Source organism: Theropithecus gelada, chromosome 14 (assembly GCF_003255815.1).
Source record: "Theropithecus gelada isolate Dixy chromosome 14, Tgel_1.0, whole genome shotgun sequence".
In the NCBI taxonomy this organism is placed as follows: Eukaryota; Metazoa; Chordata; class Mammalia; order Primates; family Cercopithecidae; genus Theropithecus; species Theropithecus gelada.
In genome coordinates this window covers 50942265-50962500 of record NC_037682.1, presented here as the reverse complement: position 1 = coordinate 50962500, position 20236 = coordinate 50942265, and the positions used below count along the sequence as shown (strand labels likewise).

At 39.3% G+C, this 20236-nt stretch overlaps 1 protein-coding gene across 2 annotated transcripts in view; it reads right to left on the bottom strand.

The window, feature by feature from the left end:
* Positions 1-243: 243 nt before the first annotated feature.
* PSMA1 (proteasome subunit alpha 1) overlaps positions 244-20236 on the bottom strand; it is a 121277-nt gene continuing 101284 nt past the window's right edge. The window contains exons 1-10 of one of the 2 annotated variants that reach the window (XM_025356036.1): positions 15445-16097; positions 14136-14180; positions 13025-13126; positions 12796-12899; positions 9601-9689; positions 9019-9089; positions 8773-8902; positions 5774-5853; positions 3006-3116; positions 244-616 (exon numbers count right to left, since the gene is read on the bottom strand). In XM_025356036.1, coding sequence (XP_025211821.1) covers positions 560-616; positions 3006-3116; positions 5774-5853; positions 8773-8902; positions 9019-9089; positions 9601-9689; positions 12796-12899; positions 13025-13126; positions 14136-14180; positions 15445-15447 — 792 coding nt within the window. In that variant the 5' untranslated portion in view covers positions 15448-16097 and the 3' untranslated portion in view covers positions 244-559. Of the gene's footprint in view, positions 617-3005; positions 3117-5773; positions 5854-8772; positions 8903-9018; positions 9090-9600; positions 9690-12795; positions 12900-13024; positions 13127-14135; positions 14181-15444; positions 16098-20236 lie in introns of those variants that run through there. The other variant, XM_025356035.1, reaches the window with a different exon arrangement.

Below are 20236 nucleotides of genomic sequence, written 5' to 3'. Positions count from 1 at the left end.
AAGTGCTGGGATTACAGGAGTGAGCCACTGCGCCCGGCCTGAAATTTGTATTCTAAACCAAATCTCCATGGATTCTCATGCAGCCAGTCCATACACTGGAGAATTGTTATACGGCTATGATAGATAAGAGGTATTATTTTTCTCCATCACTAAAAATAAGGCAATTTAATTAGGCAAATGACCAGTTGTAATCCCAGACTACTATATACAGTTGAAGCTACTTAAAAAAATAAAAAGCCAATATACCAGGCATTGAAACAATTTTATTTCACAGTTGTCTTTAAAACCACAAAGACACCTATATTCTTCATATAAAAACATTAGTATAGATACCCATACTTTCTAGAAAATGATTATACAGACCCTCTCAAAGAAAAATGTATTCCATTATATAGGTTTCAGTGAGGTTGCTTGGAAAAAACTCACATCTGGACTGATTCCTAAAACATAGCATTCCACCACTCTGCAACTTTTGGTTCAAAGTATAGATTATTGTCATCAGTATGTGGTGCCTATATTCTTACATATTTGATAATACATATATAGACTGGCTTATCACTTAATGTTCCATTGGTTCATCAGCCTTTTCTGCAGGTTCATCAGCAGGTTGAGCAGGCTTAACAGGGAAAGAAAAAAAAGAAAATATGTAAAATGAACACTTGGTCAGTATACACATCTAATCACAAATATTACATTATAAAAAATTGAGAAAAAGGGGTAAAGAGATATTCTGAATACACAATTTTAGTTCACTGTTCTGTTAACATTTCTGAGCAGTACTTTTCTTCTCCTTGAGTGCTCATGATTTGAGGTGAATAAAGATTTTTTATTTAAAAAAAAAAATACAGTTGGCCCCTGAACAACAAAGGTTTAAACAGTGAGGGTACATTTATATGCAGATTTTTTTCTTTTTCTTTTTGTTTGCTTTCACTCTAACATTGTTTAGGGTGAAGCTTTTGTTTGTTTTTTTCCAATAAATATAAACTAGCAGACCAACTGTGTAGCCTAGAAATATAATAAAAAAGAATAAGAAAAAGGTATGCCATGAATGCATAAAATATATGTAGAAACTAGTCTATTTGGTTGGGTGCAGCGGTTCACACCTGTAATCCCAACACACTGGGAGGCTGAGGCAGAAGGATTGCCTGAGCCCATGAGTTTGAAACTGGCCTGGGCAACACAGTGAGATCCTGTCTCTACTAAAAAGAAAAAAAATTTGCTGGGCACGGTGGCACACACCTGTAGTTTCAGCTACTTGGTGGGGTAGGGGGAAGTGGGAGAATCGCTTGAGCCCAGGAGTTCAACCTTGCAGTGAGGTCTGATAGCACCACTGCACTCCAGCCTGGAAAAGAGGGCAAGACCTTGCCTCAAAAAACAAAAAAAAAGAAACTAGTCTATTTATGTGTTAAATGCCAGTTTATGTAATCGGTAAGGCTTCCAGTCAACAGCAGGCTATCAGAAGATTTTTAGGAGTCAAAAGTTGTATGTGATTTTTCAACTGTGCTGGGGTTTGGCACTACTAAACCCCACACTGTTTGAGGATAACTGTACATATAATTTCACATTTCTGAAAACCTAAATATCATTGAACAATTCTACCATTTTAACATACTTTGTATTGCTCAGGAGTAAAAGCCTCCCTTGTATTATCACTATTAGGCTTAAAATACAATCAGCACTTTTTAGACATTCTTTTCCCCTTTACCAAACTAGTTGTGCGATATTCCACAGCATTCTTCCCAACAGTGCTAGTTTTTATCAAAAACAGTTTAAATATTGCAAATCTTGCTCCCCCAAATAGTACCAACAATATCCTTTTCAAGTTCAAAATACTCATGCTGTAGAGATTTCCATACTAGATTCTTTTTTACTTTCAATTACATAGCTATCAAATAAGCATCTATAAATAGCAAATGTGTATTCTAAACATCCAGCAAAAAGACCCGTATTTAACCTGAGATTCACTTCTTGATGCTTTTCTCTTCATGAAGAGCCATCTTAGTGTCCAAAGCTGGCCCCCAATGAGCATTTCTTCCAGTTTCCGCTCACACAGAATCTGGGCCGGGCCAGTGACTCACTTTAACCAACCGAATGTGTGTAAGTGATGTTGTGCCAGTCCTGCGTCTCAGCCTTAAGAATGCCTGGCGGCTTTCACTTCTGACTTTTGCAAGCCCTGAGTTGCCAACATGCTAGAGAGACCCTGCTGAAGAAGTGGCCCTGAAACTACATGGATAGAGGCTCAGTCATCCTAGCAGAGGTCTTTGCCTTATAGATGCTCCTCTAAGACACCTAAAAGGTGTTAGTAAAGAAGACAGGTGACTAAAGTTTTCTTGGGTGTTCCAGTTGCACCCCACAAATGACTGCAATGTTTGAGAGATCCCAGATGAGACCAGCAAAGAACCATGTAGCTGAGCCCCAGTCAGCTGCAAAATTGTGAGAAGTAGTGTTTGTTGTTCTAAGCCCCTAAGTTTTGGGGCAGCTTATTACCTAGCAACAGATAACCAAATAATCAACACTTCTCCTCCCCCTTTTTTTTTTGAGAGAGAGTCTCACTCTGTCGCCCAGGCTGGAGTGCAGTGGCGGGATCTCGGCTCACTGCAACCTCCGCCTCCCAGGTTCAAGCGATTCTCCTGCCTCACCTCCTGAGTAGCTGGGACTACAGGTGCGTGCCACCATGCCCAGTTAATTTTTGTATTTTTAGTAGAGACGGCCTTTCACCATGTTGGCCAGGATGGTCTCCATCTCTTGACCTCGTGCTTCACCCGCCTCAGCCTCCCGAAGTGCTGGGATTACAGGCATGAGCCACTGCACCTGGCCCCCTTTTTGTGTTTATGGAGATCACTGCCCTTTCAATATTTAACTTTATTCAGTTCTTAATTTTCCTGTTGCCATTTGAATTATGGGCCCATTTCAATATTTAAGACAAAATGGAAAATTTACAGACACAGTTGTGGTAAGAACAGCAGCTTACAATAGAACTAAAGCCTCTTGTGATATGATTATACCTGTGCCTTTCTCTGTGGCCTTTCTTCAAGACCTTCGAGGAATGGAGACACATCATCATCATCATAGATTGTAAACTCCAAGTCTTTACCAACAATTCCAATGGAAACATTCTGAAGGGTAAGAAATGGTAAAAGTAAAATAAGATAATTTGGATGAAAAAATACATATAATAAAATATTGGGTGAAAAAAGCAGAATAAGGATTTATATAGCACCTGAATAAAACCTTAAAAACCATTTATGGGTAGGGGAAAAAAGAAGGAAACTAGCAGACCCTTGTCATTTGCAGATTTAATATTAATACTCACTTTTGATTATCATGAGTAACTCCAAAGATCTGTATTATCTACAAACATTTTTTAAAAAAGATTATGCAGGTTATAAAGTCTTCACATTGATATTAAACAATAATTATCCAATCACTATAACAAAATGGCTTGATAAAAGTGACTAATCTCACTTTATTAATGATCATTAACTTCAAGTAGGCCTTAGTGGTTCCTGGATCCCACTATACCCGTTCCTACATCATTCATGCTCCCCTTCTTTAAGACACTTCTAACATTCTCCAAGCTCTTTGCAGCTGAAAACCTTGTTCCTTTATTACTGCAAAAACAGAAGCAACTGGAAGAGAACTTTCACAAGTTCCCACTGTATCCACTCTTTCCTATACCTATGTCCCTAGATTCTCTCCTTTCCCATTAAAATTTCCTCTCTAAGGCCAACCCTTCCATCTATGTACTATTAAAGGACATTGCTCTAACAATTTTCTCATTATTTTTCCTCATAAATGCTTCCCTAAATTTACCTGGATTACTCTCACAATCATGCAGCAAATGTGATGTAATTTCTTCCATCTTAAAAAACAAAACAAAACAAAACAAAACAATTTCTCTCTCCTCTTCCAGTCACCACTCCATTTCTGTGGACTGTCAACAGAAAATATCCTCCAAAGAGCTATCTCCAATTCCTCATCTCCCATTCTCTCCTGATTCCACTATCACGTTTTTGCCTTATCATTCCATTAAGGTTGTCTTGTCAAGTCCTCAGTGACAACTTCATTGCCCTTCCTCCTTGAAAGTTTATTCATTTGCCTCCAATGCCTCATTTTCCAAGTTTTCCTCCTACTTCTTTGACCACCTTTCTCAGTCTTTTTTGCTAATACCTACTCATCTCCCTGTCGCTAAAGGTTAGAGTGTTCTTGGTCCAGTCCTCATAATGCTTGTCTAACTATTCAATTCCTTTAGGAATCTCTTCCAGTCCAGACTCTAAATGCCATTTCTATATAAAGACTTCAAAAATTTGAAATGTAGGTTGGACCACTCTCTGTGGAACTCCATTGGTTGCTTATAACTGCTTACTCTGTACTGTCAATTGGACAAAAAGGCATTTCAAATTTTACATGTCCACAACTGACTGCCTGACCTTCCTCCCCAACGCCTACTTTAAAACCTGTTCCTCCCACTGTCTTCTTCACCTCAGTAAATCATAAATCTTTCCTTCCAATTAATCAGGCCCAAAACCTCAGAGACATTCCCCGCTCACACCCTACAACAAATCTATTAGCAAACTTTTTGGCTGTAATTTCAAAAGATATACAAAATTGAACTACTACTCTTCATCTTAAACTCTGTCACTCTGTTCCAATCACTATCCTCTCTCACATGAATTACCTGAATAGCCTTAAAACTATTTCTACCCATAGCCCCACTATCTATCTACCCCTACAGTCTGTTTTTTTTTTTTTTTTGAGATGGAGTCTTGCTTTGTCACCCAGGTTGGAGTGCATGCACCACCACGCCTGGTTAATTTTTTGTATCTTTAATAGAGACGGGGTTTCACCATGTTGGCCAGGCTGGTCTCAAACTCCTGACCTCAAGTGATCCACCCACCTCAGCCTCCCAAAGTGCTGGGATTACAGGCATGAGCCACCACGCCCAGCCCACAATTTGTTGTTAAAATGCCAACCAGAGTGACTGTTTTAAAACCTAAACCAAATCATGGTATTCCTCTGCTCAAACTCTTAATAGCCCACTCAGAGTAAAATGCAGAGTACCTACAATGCCTTATGGGACCTCCATTACCTCTCTGATTTCTTTCCTTTTCCTCCTGATGATTGACCCCAACACTACTGGCCTCCTTGCCTTGAATACTAGGGCCTTTGCATTTGTATTTCCTAGAATAATTTTGCTCTAGACATCTGCATAGCTCACACTCACTTACCTCCTTTATATCTTTTCCTCAAATTTCATTTTCTTGGTGAAAATATCCTTGACCACCTACCTACATCCAATTAAGTCATTCTTTCTCCTTTTACCCTTTTTTATTTTTTACATAGCATTTATCTTCTTCTAATATACTATATAATGTACTTATGTGTATACTATCTTTCCCTACTAGGGTGTATGTTCCATGAAGGAAAAGGTATTTGTTGTGTTTACTATATTTTGAATGCCTAGAAAGTGCCTGCACATGGTAGGTGCTCAATATATATATATTTTTGTTAACTAAATAATACCAAGATAGGCCAATCTGCTGAAAATAATGAAGGACATTTTGCATGAGATTTACTGGTTTTACTGTTTTGTACCAAAAAGAAATGCTTAAAAAATAAAATTGGATTACTTAACAAATAGCTTAAAGGGAAAGAATCTGCAAGACAATCATATCCCAAATTAAAGAATATTGTATATATACTCCATTACATTTATGCAATAAAGGTTTAAACTATAACATTAATATCTACAATTGGAAAAGACAATACTTACCTTTGTAGTTAGGTCCTGTTCTGCAGGAAGTGTCTCTCTTAAGGCACGCAGACCATGTTTAACTAGTTCATTTAAATTGCCTATATGTAATAAATCAACAATTATTTCTTAATTTCATTGTTAGGCTTCTGTTATTGATCAAATCTACAGTCTGAAATTGTGGTTTTTAGTTACACACTAAATTTATCACAGTAAAAACAGCCAAGTTTAATGCTAGTCATACAATCTTTTAATAGCATTCTATGACATTGCTGATCATTATTTAATGAGAGGACTCATTATTTCTGTTACAATTTTGATCTTCTCTTTTGCTAGGTCAAATCAAAATCCTGACAACAAATTATACAACTCCAAGTTTTGTAGAATGTATTCTGTAGAATCCTAGTCCCTATATTTGCTCATTGTAAAAAGGAATCTCCAACTTATTCTATGTGGCCAGTATTACTGATACCAAGAATAAAGACATCACAAGAAAAGAAAACTACAGACCCAATATAGATGCAAAAAATAATAACAATAATAAAAAAATAAAACCCTCAACAAAAACTACAAATGGAACCTGGCAACATATTAAAAAATTATATACCATAGACAAGCGAGATTTATCCCAAGAATGATAAGTTAGTTTAACAACTGAAAGTCAGTGTAACACACGTTAACAGAAGGAAGGGGGAAACCTGCATAATCACCTCAAGAGATGCATAAAAAGCATGTGATAAAACCTAAAATCCTTGCATAATAAAAACACAAAACTAGTAATTGAAAGCAACCTCTTATAGAGGGCATCTACAAAAAGCTGACAGGTAACATCATTTTTTTTTTTGAGACGTAGTCTCTCGCTCTGTCGCCCAGGCTGGAGTGCAGTGGGGCAGTCTCGGCTCACTGCAAGCTCTGCCTCCTGGGTTCATGCCATTCTCCTGCCTCAGCCTCCCGAGTAGCTGGGACTACAGGTGTCCACCACCACGCCCGGCTAATTTTTTGTATTTTTAGTGGAGACAGGGTTTCGCCGTGTTAGCCAGGATGGTCTCGATCTCCTGATCTCGTGATCCATCTGCCTTGGCCTCCCAAAGTGCTGGGATTACAGGCGTGAGGCACTGCGCCCGGCCAGGTAACATCATTCTTAATAGTGAATGACTAAAAGCTTTTCCCTTAAGTTAAGGAACAAAGAAAAGAATGTTTGTTCATGCAACTTCTATTCATCATTGTACCAGAGGTTCCAGCCAGGGCAATTAGAAAGAAGAAAGTAAAACTATCTCTATTCTCAGATGACACGATCTTAGGAATCTATAAAAAAATGACTCGAACTAATAAATGAGTTCAGCAAGATTGCAGGATATAAGATTGATATACAAAAATCAATTGTATTTCTATGTAGTTGCAATGAATAATATGCAATGAAATTAAGAACACAATTCTGTTCACAACAGCACCAAAAATAATAAAATACTTGTAAGACAAATATGATTTGTACATGGAAAACTACAAAACATCAGTGACAGAATTAAATACCTGGCCGGGTGCAGTGGCTCATGCCTGTAATCCCAGCACTTAGGGAGGCCGAGGCAGGTGGATCACCTGAGGTTGGGAGTTTGAGACCAGCCTGACCAACAACATGGAGAAACTCTGTCTCTACTAAAAATACGAAATTAGCCGGGGGTGGTGGCGAGTCTGTAATCCCAGCTACTCAGGAGGCTGAGGCAAGAGAATTGCTTGAACCCGGGAGGCAGAGGTTACAATGAGCCAAGATTGTGCCATTGCACTCCAGCCTGGGCAACAAGAGCGAAACCCCGTCTCAAGAAAAAAAAGAAAAAAAGAATTAAATACCTAAATAAATGAAGATATTCCATGTTCATGGATCAGATGCCTTGTATCATTTAAGTAGCAGTACTCCCCAAAATTATCTATGGATTTATTGCAATCTTTAGGAATTTCCTATCAGGTTGAAATGTGCTAGGCAGAGGGTGCCGATATGAGCAGTTCTGAATCAAACTGTGGACACTGAGTTTCCAATGAGCTTCCCTGGGCAGAAACATCACATACATATTGCTGCAAGTGTACTCTGTGACTCCTTCTGGGAAGGAAAGAGCGTAAGAAAGCCTGCACATAGATTCCTCTGGACTGTATTTTTCCTTAATGATCCACCTATGTATTGTTATTTTATTGTTATAAGTCTTACCTGGGAGTACAACTATATGCTGAGTGCTTTAAGTCCTAGCAAATCTCCCAATTTAGGGGTAACCTTGGGGACCCCAATCCATTTACCATAATTTAAAATGTTAAACTTTAAGCAAGCATTTACCAAGCTTATTTGTCCAAGGAATCCTCTTTTCCCAAAGTTAAACCTATTGTCATCCTACAACAGTTTGCTTTGAGTAATGTCAATTAAACTATTTTTCTCTGCATTCACTAAACCCCAAATACTTCCTCCAAAGAATGCTATGTCACCAGAAAACAGATAAGATGACAAAGAGAAATGTAAAACCCAATACCCTCCTTCCAATGCAAAGCAAAGCAAAGCACTTGAAAACCTGCCCTGTCATAACATCTTACCTCTTTTACCTTCTTTTCCCTCAACTACACTGCCTTTTTATTTCTTGTTTATGGACTACTAATGCAGAAATGTCTGTGTGGCTTAAAATAAGACTCACAGAAAACTAAAAGTGAACAGAGCTTACAACTGGCAGGTAGTATAGTGGTTCTCCACTCTCCACTCCACAGGGCACACTTCTGACCAACTGAATCAAGAATTTTCAAGGTTGGGAACACATTTATATTTTGAAAAAGTTCTAGTCGTGATTGAAACTACGGTATCAATTTTAACTTCTGGCGGTAACCAGAAGTTGAAGTTAGTATATGTGACAGAAACAAACTCTTCCTGAGCTTAATTAAAAAAAAAATTCTTTCTGTAAGACTGATAGTTTTATGTAGTTAGGATACTATATTTATTTACTATATAGACTGGAAGAGGCCAAAAAAAAAAAAGCAAGGCTATCACTTACACTCCATAAATTCAGACATATGTCTCTCTAAGTAAGTACGAGCTGACTGGGATCGGGCTCCAATGGACATGGCTCTGCAGTCAAAATAGTTAGCAGATGGACAGGTTTGGAAAATGTGAGGGCCCATATCCTACAAATAGAAATAAATACACCACATAATTATTTACGTTGGTTGAACTAAAAATTATAAAAATTTCTAGTTAATAAAAAAAATCATTAACATATAACAATATTCAATGAACTTACATCGTAACCGGCAATAAGCAGCCCAACACCATATGGTCTCCGGCCATATCGTTGTGTTGGTATCTGGGTCTCTTAGACTGGTTAAAGAGCTTGTTTTAACAAGGAATGAAGTACTGTCTTTATTTTCAAATTATACATTATTAACAAAGGTATCTGGCTTATTCCTTAATTGTTACATAATCCACCAGAGAAATAACGCAAAAGGACACTATTTCTTTGGCCTAATATAAAATGTTTGACTTTCTACCAAATCTAAGAAAGAGTGCCAACAAAATGATTTCTTCCCATGTAAAACCTGATTTGTTTTGGATACAAGGGGTCTAGGATTTCTTGGGACATCTAGAACCATTAAGAAACTTTAAATCCCCTCTAAAAAGATGCTTAATTTTCCTGAAGTTGGGCTTATCTATGTCTAGCAAATATCAATTGCTTATAAAGGCTAATGAAAGAGCAACCCAATTTGTTGTTTTAAAGTTTTCACAATCTTATATATGTCATGTTATTATCATATTCCTAATAATTAACAGAAGTATCAAAACCCTTCAAAGTTCATATCCATAAATGCTAACATAAAAAGGATACTGCTTCCAATTAGAGATACAAGACGAGACACAGGCAGTGGTCTATCAAATACAAATCTGGAATCCAAACACTCCTGACGCATAAAATTACTAAAAAAGAAACAAAGTTTAGTAATTGCAAATTATAGACAACTATTCCAATCTAAATTGTTTGATTTCACTTCGCATTATTCCAAGTGTTTACATGGATCACATCCATATAAGAAAGACAGAAGGTAAGAAAGACATGCCTGCAAGGGTGCGTTTTTGTGCCAAACTCTGGAGCCACATAAGGTTTTTAAAAAATACTGAAATATTTTTTAGCTCTAGAGAATCTTTGTCTCACATCACTTATAGAACAGAGAAGGCTGAACAAGAGAAAAAGAGCAACCTCTCTTCTCTTATCCTTCCCACTGTCAGCAATCTTAATTCTAGATCTTGAACCAGCAAAAAGATTATCTACTCTGTCCTTTTTTCTTGAAAGCAGACTAACATTTCCCCGAAAGAGCAACTATAAGAAATGGAAACCACAGCAGAGGGCATCTTTACGTGTTCCTGCCACTGTTACTTCCATTCATAAGAAGCACTCTAGAGGAGATAGTGGACACTAGCCGCTGAGTCTCACTGTTAAATCTGATGAAATTCAAGCAAGGTTAACACTGGGGAGAAGAGAATTCATGCCTATAAATAAGATCAACAAGAAATGGATATGCTCCTTGCTTTGTCCAGTATATGTGTATGTCACATCTGATCATCACATGGTTGACCACAGGAACCAAGCTATTTGTTCAGTACTTATACGCAAGTCCATTTCCCAATGCTGTCTAAAAGTAAACTGCCCAATATCGCATACAATAATCACATGTGGCTATGGAGCCCTTGAAAAGTAGCTAGACTGAATTCAGAAGTACAAAATAACATACCAAATTTCAAAGACTTAGTAACTAAAAACGTGCAATAACTCATTAATAAAGTTTTTATATTGATTATGTGTTGGCATGGCAATATTTTATAGATTGAGTTAAATAAAATGTTTGATAATATAATACATTTTCCATTTTGAAGAGTAGGTGGAAACCCTTAAGGCTGTCATTATATTGCTGACTTACAGTAAGGGACTGGCGGAATAACTTGAAATTCTTTCCTTTTTTTTTTTTTAATACTGAGTTTCACTCTTGTCGCCCAGGCTGGAGTACAATGGCATGATCTCAGTTCAATGCAACCTCTGCCTCCTGGGTTCAAGCGATTCTCTTGCCTCAGCCTCCCGAGTAGCTGGAATTACAGGCACCTGCCACCATGCTCAGCTAATTTTTTTTATTTTTAGTAGAGACAGTGTTTCATGATGTTGGCCAGGCTGGTCTCAAACTCCGGACCTCAGGTGATCCACCTGCTTCAGCCTCCCAGAGTGCTGGGATTACAGGCATGAGACACCATGCTCAGCCCGAAATTCTTAAACAATAGCACTACTATTTACACTGCTTTTGCTGCTACTGTTGTTTTAAGAATAGGGTCTCACTCGGCCTGGTGCTGTGGCTCACACCTGTAATCCCAGCACTTTGGGAGGACGAGGCAGGTGGATCACAAGGTCAGGAGTTCTAGACCAGCCTGGCCAATATGGCAAAACTCCGTCTCTACTAAAAATGCAAAAATTAGCCGGGTGTGGTGGCACATGCCTGTAGTCCCAGCTACTTGGGAGGCTGAGGCAGAAGAATCGCTTGAACTCTGGAGGCGGAGCCGAGATCATACCACTGCACTCTAGCCTGGGTGACAGCATGAGACTCTGTTTCAAAAAAAAAAAAATAGAATCTCACTCTGTCACCTAGGCTAGAGTACAGTAGCACTATCATAGCTCACTGCAACCTTGAAATCCTGGACTCAAGCAATCCTCCCATCTCAGCCTTTTGAGTAGCTAGGACAACAGGTGTGTGCCACCACACCCAGCTAAGTTTTAAAATTTTTTGTAGAGATGGGGATTCACTATGTTGCCCTGGTCTCAAATTCTTGGCCTTAAGCTTCTCAAAGAGCTGGGATTATAGGTAGGAGCCACTGTGCCAGGCCCACCTTTATAATTTATATTCTTTCTTTCCTAATCAAATCACAAATTTAAGAGATTAGTTTTAGCTAACTGCCTGCCTTCCACAACACACATACTCACATAATACCTGAAAGGCTCTGTGTTAGTGCTTTACGGTAGGCAATTTAAAATATTTAAAAATAGGCTGGGCATGGTGGCTCACACGTATAATCCCAGCACTTTGGGATGCTAAGGTGGGTGGATCACCTGAGGTCAGGAGTTCAAGACTAGCCTGGCCAACATGGCGAAACCCCGTCTCTACTAAAAATACAAAAATTAGCCAGGCGTGGTGGCGGGTGCCTATAATCCCAGCTACTCGGGAGGCTGAGGCAGGAGAATTGCTTGAACCTGGGAGGTGGAAGTTGCAGGGAGCTGAGATCGTGCCAGTGCACTCCAGCCTGGGTGGGAGTGAGACTCCATCTCAAAAAATAATAATAATAATAATATTTAAAAGTAGCCTTGATAAAGAAAACACTGGAAAAAATGCAGTGTTTAGGTATTTAGCCCAATCTCAGATACTAAGTGGTGAAGGTGAGAACTCAATCTGTGCAATTTCAAAGCCCTATCTCTTCATTTACATATTGCCTTTCAACCATAAATAATCTGTCTCTTCTAGACTCAACAGAAATTTTTCTGTTATATTATAGATAAACTAGATTTGAGTTTATAGATAAACTTGCCTTCAAGTTCCTTTAAGACAAGATCCATGTCTGAGTCACTTATGTATACCCTGCAGTATCCAGTATTGAGCATTGCAAAAAATAAATGTCTAATAAATACTGATGTATTGAAGAAAACAAGCACAAAGAAAACAAGTATGGTTCAGCTTCTCCTTAGAAACCAGACAAAAGTATCAAGCTCTTCTTAGACATAACAGGGTCTCAAACAATATACATTGTATTAACAAATATCACATTACTCAGGGACTTCTAAAAAGTGCTAATGTTTAATTTTATGAGTTATTCCTACGGGGATCAAAAAATGGAAAATTTAACAACAAACTCAAACCCACCAAGGTATTCATAATCTTAATTTACAAGCATTCTGGCAGACAACTTCCTAAAATATCTTATCTGGATCTTTTTGAGAAAACTAATCAATTATGAATCAAAAAGGATGTTTATTTTTCGTGATTATACTTACCATAACAGTCTAGCATCAGCAGTAAGCCCCGCAATTGAGATACCAATATGGTTGTCAACATGGAGAATTTTTTTCTGATGAGCTGCAAGCTCTGATTGCGCCCTCTAAATGGAGACATTATAAGATGTTAAAAAAAAAATGTAAAAATAAGTTTACAACCTTACTGTCTATGGTGAAATTTACATTAATAGTTTTCTACAGAGGAAGACATATTTATTACTTTACTTACTTTCAATGCAACCAACACTGCATGAGTTTTTGATTTCAGACCAACTGTGGCTGAACCTTGTTTAACAGCTTCCATTGCATATTCAATTTGATGAATCCTGCCCTAAAGAAAAAAAAAACAAAACCACATCTTAGAAGGCCTTTTATAACTTAAAAATTAGAGTTTTCAAATGTCAGGTGGGCATAGTTAAATCTCAACTGATTTTTTTTTAAATCAAGAAACTTTTTTTTTGAGACAGGTTCTCACTCTGTCACCCAGGCTGGAGTGCAGTGGCACAATCTTCAGCTCAGTACAACCTCTGCCTCCTGGGCTCAGGCAATCCTCTCAAATCACCGTCCCCAGTAGCTGGGACTATAGGCAGGCACCACCACGCCCAGCTTATTTTTGTATTTCTTGTAGAGACCAGGTTTCATGTTGTTCAGGGTGGTCTTGAACTCCAAGACTCAAGCAATCTACCTTCTTCGGCCTCCCAAAGTGCTGGGAGTACAGGCATAAGCCACTGCGCCTAGCCAAAAGCTTCTTTTAAAATAAATTTTGTTGCATATACTTAAGGTATGCAACATGATGTTGTAAGATACACATATATAGTAGGGTCACTATCGCAGAATGAACACATCCATTGTCTCACATACTTACCCATTTTCCTCTGCTGTGGCAAGAGCTATCAACTACTCGCTTAGCAAAAATCCTGAATACAAAACACTACCTGCATTATTAGCTGTAGTCTTCATGTTGTACCTTAGATCCTTCCACTTGCTCAACCTACATATTTGATACTTTGTATCTCCTCTTTTTTCCTCCCCACTGCTATTCCCTACCCTGGTAACCACTGTTTTATTCTCTCTATATATATATATTTGCTCTTTTAAACAAAATATTCCACATATAAGTGAGAGCATGAAATATTTTTCTTTCTGTTTCTGGCTTATTTCACTTAACATAATGTCCTCTAGGTCCATCAGGAGACCTATTTTAATTATAAATGCAACTTCCAAGAACGACTAAAATATTATATTCCATTTTCCCCAAGCCTATGCTCTCACAAGCTTCTAAATATATTGCAGCCACAAAAAGCCATTTCACAGAAATAGTTTAAAAAACATTATTTTACCTGCGGGCTCCAAACAGTGACATCATTGTCGTACTGATTTCGAAACTAAAAGTAAAAGAAAAAAAGAACTGTTAATAGAAGAACATTTCAAATCCCAACTCTAACATTCATTAAGAAATATGCTTGTGTTTCCATTCAATGTTAAGGCACTCTGTTCATGCAATCTTACTGGAAGATTACTACTGTACTCAGACGTAGGCCAATTCTACATTTACCATAAACTGGTGGGAGAGGGAGAAGCAGATCTAAATGGGTCCTATTTTTCCAACCTCTTATTCTAACACCCTCCATAGCAATCCCTTTAGGCTCAATTACTAAAGTTCACAATCAACTTTCTTGCCTATTTTTGCTTATGCTGCTCCCTTTTATTGGGACCTAATAAATGGTTAAAAGCCTTTCTTTTCTTTAAGTTAGCTTAAATGTCGATTTCTGGAAGTCTCCTTTTCTTCCCAAATCCCCCTAACACATACTCCCACAGTTCTTTATCTAAACGTCCCTTTCTGCTTTTATGATTAGGGACATGTATGACTTTTGAACGTTCACTGTAGTTATGCTTGTACAAATGCTCTGTCTGTATATTCATATTGAATGAACAAAAATGTCCTCAGAAAGTTAGAGGTGGACACAAACAGCTGCAGCGATAGAACCATTACGGCTATTATGACTATTATAACAAGTCTAGCAGTGCTGGGGAGACTAATCACGGGAGTGAGATTGAGTGCGAGCACAGCACTGGAAACCCAGAACCCTATGTTGTAACCCAGATTCCATCACTTCCCCTCTCAGCCTCGGCTTACTCATCTGTAAATAGGTGACTGGACAAAATTATTGAAAAGGGCCTCTTCTAACCGAAGTCTAGGGGAGAGACAAATCAGACGGACCCACCAGGAAAACGGACGCGGTCCAGGAACACAAACCTGGGGGTCAAGTCCGCACTGGTGGTACAGGTAGGCCTCCAAGTCAAGTCTCTGTCTTCTCCTCTCCCATACACAGCACTAGGGGCTATTCTGGACCGCTCAGAATCTACTCCACTGAAGGAACCTGAGGGGCGAACTCATCTAGCTGACAGAGGAGGAAGTGTCGGAGGCTCCCCGGGAAGCGAAAGCGGTGGAAAGGCCGCACTGGCTACCGACAGCCCCTAGCCCGGCCAGGCCGGAGATGCTGAATCACTGCCGGAGCCCGGCCGTCTGCCGAGGCTCCCATACCTCGTGGCCCCGGGCGGCGCTAAGGATGACAGGAGAGGTGGCTCGTCATCCCCCAGTCACCGGAGCTCTGCCCTAAACCTTCCAGAGGTCGGGATTCAACGTACCATGTTGGCGGCGCGGGCCTGGTTGCGGCCTCCAGCAAAACTGAGAATCAAGGAGGTGCTGCCGAAAGTATCGCTCAGCGATCTACAGAGAAGTCTGCGGGAGTCTGATGGCGGCGGCGCAGGGTAGCGCAGTCTATTCCAGAGATATCGATAGGCTTGCAACACTTCCCCTTCCTTAAAACTCTCCGACCGCTCGGCGGCGGGCGGAGCCTGGGAAGATCTAGGAACTGAGATTGGCGGGAAACCCAGGGCTGGGAGTGCCGGCGGCTGAGAGCTGCGGGGCACCCCCTGTCACGTAGCCCTTCTTGGTTCCTGTGTATTGCGGATTCCCTCCAGTTTCTCCCGGTGGCGGGCTGCATCTAAAGTCTTACGAGGCAACAGCCGTGACTCCGGGTGATACTAGCTCTCATTCACCGTCCACAGATTTTGGGGTGTTATGTGACTGAAAGAAACGAGGCTGCAGGAAAGCCCCAAGATAACGATCCGTTTCTGTGTGTCAGCCGTATTCTTCCTCGAGTATCTTGTTTGTGTACATGCTTTTATTTGTATTAAGGTTGGTGCAAAAGTAACCGCGGTTTTTGCCATTTGGCAAAATACCTTGGAATGCTCTTCCTTATTCCCTGGAGATGTTATCTTTCAAGGCTCTGTTGTCGTTAACCCCTCATTATTATTATGATTGGTTTCCTCCACCAGACTTTGAACTCCATGAGGGCGCTGTCTTTCTGTGTCCTCAAAACCAAGATGATACCTGATTAGGCCACTGAGAAAAAATGGATACTTTCTTTCGATTTACCTATTTTGTCTTTTGAGAGCATCTTTCCGTAATGAAATAGTCTGACATCTTTGCAAACAGCTGCCAATCTAACATCCACCGGCTATTTACATTCTTTGTAAAAAAAGAGACTGGGTGCGGTAGCCTGTAATCCCAGCACTATCGGAGGCCGAGGGCGGAGGATCGCTTGAGCCCAGGAGTTCGAGATCACTATATTATTTTAATACAGTGGGACCTCGTCGCTACAATAATAATAATAATAATAATACTAAAATAAAAAAGGCTGGGCATGTTGGCATGCGCCTGTGGTCCCAGTTACTCGGGAAGCTGAAGTGGGAGGATCTCTTAAGCCCGGGAGATCGAGGTTGTAGTGAGCCGTGGTCGCGCCATTGCACTCCAGCCTGCCTGGGCGACAGAGATTCTGTTTCAAAAAAAAAAAAAAAAAGCCGGGCGCGGTGGCTCACGCCTGTAATCCCAACACTTTGGAGGGCAGAGGCGGGTGGATCATGAGGTCAGGAGATCGGACCATCCTGGCCAACATGGTTAAACCCCGTCTCTACCAAAAATACAAAAATTAGCCGGGCGTGGTGGCGTGCGCCTGTAGTCCCAGCTACTCTGGAGGCTGAGGCAGGAGAATCGCTTGAATCGGGGAGACGGAGGTTGTGGTGAGCCGAGATCGTGCCACTGCACTCCAGCCTGGGCGACAGAGTGAGACTCCGTCTCAAGAAAAAAAAAAAGTACTAAATTGTTCTCCAGAAATGTTTTACCAACATATACTCTCAACAGTAGTATATGAGGTTGCCTCCTCTAATTCATCAACACTGGTTATTGCCGTATTTCTAAAAAACACTGTTGATTTGGTGGACTAAATTAACAGATTAAATTAATAGATTGTTCTCTTTCGTTTCTCCAGAACCCAGCACAATGCGTAGCACATATTGTTTATAAATAGTGCTAAATGATTAAATAAATGCTCATTTATAAATTGTCATATACTACGTAAACATTTTGACAGTTCTTTCCATATATATCTCTCTAGCCACATGCCTCACACAGATGTGTAATAAATATACAATTTAAAAAAATAAGATGATACTGAACTGTTTTTATTAATACACTTAAAAAGTTATAGCTATCATATGTCCATAAGTAATCGTCTATATTATTTTCAATAGTTGCATAGTATTTTATTTTATGGAAATACAATAATTTGCCTAACTATTGGTGTGCAATTAGATTGTTTCCAAGTTATTGGTGTCATAAAAATACTATAATGAATATTCTTGTACATACACACCTATTGTGTGCATAATTACCTTCCCTTATGAAGAATTCATATAATTGTGGGGTCAAAGGGAATTTACATTTACAGTTATGATAAATATGGCTGAGTTGCAAAAAAAGTTGTATCCATTTAATATTCTATGCTGCCTGAGAGTCAATTTTCTCTATATTCTCACCAACACTGGATATTATAAGTACTTTTTACTTTTATCAAGTTGATAGGCCAAAAAAGAAAATGTGTTTCTTTTTAAATTTTATTTATAGTTTTTTATTATTAGTAAAAAAAAATCTTTTGTTGTATTTATTGGCTGTTTATATTACTTTAGTGGATTGCCACTTCATTCCTTTCCTCATATTATTGTGTTAATCATTTTCTTACTGACTTGTAGGAGCTTCCTGCAATTAGGGATGGTAACCTCTTATTACTGTGTCACTTTTATAGAAAGCGCCTTTTGGATACAAATAAAAGAAACCCACTGAATCTAGTTTAAATAAAAGTTGAAGCACACATTGTAAGTATGCAACAGGGAATCACATAAATATCCAAACTTTTTTTTACTTTTTTAAAACATTTAAAAAATTTACTGAGATATTCCTAGTACCTGAAACAAAGCCTGGCATATAGTAGGCACTCACTAAACATTTGTTGAATGAATGAGTGATAGATCACTCCAAAACCTGTCCTTCTGATTATTATTTCCTAAGCAAATATCTGGGGCTTTGTGATACATCCTTTATTCACAGCAATTGTCTGGACTCTTCAGAATGGCTGTTATCAAAGCTCTACTTATAGACCAAAAGAAGGGGCGTTTGGTTGACCTTTTTGTTAAAACTGAAAGTCCCAAGGGCTTATTAAAGGTTTATATGACTTTCAGCTCCTCTTTGTGTGTTTTGGGGATTTGACTCAAGATACATCTTTAAAAACAACAACAACAACAACAACAACTTTTTTTTTAAGAGACAGAGTCTAGCTGTGTAGCCCAGGCTAGAGTATAGTGGCATGATCACAGCTCACTGTAACCTCGAACTCCTGGGCTCAAGCCATCCTATTGCCTCAGCCTCCCAAGTAGCTAGGGCTACAGGTGCACACCACCATACCTGGCTAATTTTAAAATTTTTTGTAGAGACACGGTCCTACTATGTTGCCCAGGCCAGTCATGAATGCCTGACCTTAAAGTGATCCTCCCTCCTTGGCCTCCCAAAGTGCTGAAATTACAGGCGTGAGCCACCATACTCAGTTCCTCAGCTCTCAAGATATATATATATACACACATATATACACACACACACACACATATATATATATATATTTTTAGACAGGGTCTTTCTCTGTTGCCCAGGCTAGAGTGCAGTGGCACAATCACTTCAGCCTTGACCTCCTGGGCCCAAGTAATCCTCCCACCTCAGCCTCCCAAGTAGCTGGGACTAAAGGCAAGTACCCCCATGCCCAGATAATTTTGTTTATTTTTTTTGTAGAGACAAGGTCTTACTTTGTTGCCCAGGTTGGTCTTGAACTCCTGGACTCAAGTTATCCTCCTGCCTTGGTCTCCCAAAATGCTGGGATTACAGGCAAGAGCCACCATGCCGAGCCTCAAGATACATCTTGAGCATTAATCAGAAGCTGAAAAACTGATCAATAAAGATATGTTGTAGTAAGACTAGGTCAGCGAACATAGCACTACTTCTTTAAAGGTCATTGGAAGCCAGGCAAAGTGGCTCACACCTGTAATCCTGACACTTTTTTTTTTCTTCTGCTAATGCAGGAGAATTGCTTAGGGTCAGGAGTTACCAGCTTGAGCAACATAGCAAGACCCTGTCTCAAAAAAAAAAAAAAAAAAAAGGAAGAAGAAGGAAGGAAGGAAGGGAGGAAGGGAAGGAGGGAGGGAGGGAGGAACGAAGGAAGGAAGGAAGGAAGGAAGGAAGATTAGCCAGGTGTAGTTGTATGCACCTGTAGTTCCAGCTACCCGAGAGGCTGAGGTGACAGGATCACATGAGCCCAGGAGTTCAAGTTTGCAATGAATTATGATCGGCCTGGGTGACAGACTAAGACCCTGTCTCTAAATCAATCAATCAATAAATAAATAAATAAAGGTAATTGGTAAGTTATGTTAGGCTTTTAAAAGAATCAAATAAAAGTAAATTCTAAATAAAAGCCAAGTTGAACATTTTTTTCATGGATGTGTAAATCTTATCATGTTATTATGTTTAACACCTGTAACTGGTAAACTGAACAAATAGATGTATAGGGTGCAATTTGTAAGTAACTTATTTTCACTCCACATGTTAAAACACACCTGGTGGAATTAATCCTTCCATGCTCATTGAATAAAATAAGATACACATCTCATTACTTTTCTGGTTGTTCAAGTAAAAAATGTTTGACTTCCCTTTTATTTCTCTGTCTAAAATTTCTCTCCTAATCCCCACCACACCCACCCCCACCCGAACTCCCATCATCACCACCAACTCCAGGTTTCCTTCCTTCTTTCAAGTTCAAACAGAGAAAGAGGCAAGAAAGTTCTTAACTTCGCTACTACAGTTCTGTGATTAAGGGTTGCTACTCTTTGAGTTGGCAGATGTTTACAGTTGACACTTGTTACTTAATGAGTTCTTTGGTAACACCTTAATTCTCACCTTAGCTCAATGAGAAAATACTGGTAATCTTGTGCTTACCAAGTAAATATATTTCATCTGGCTGTCAGCTCAATGTTAATTGCTAGCATGTATAGCTATACC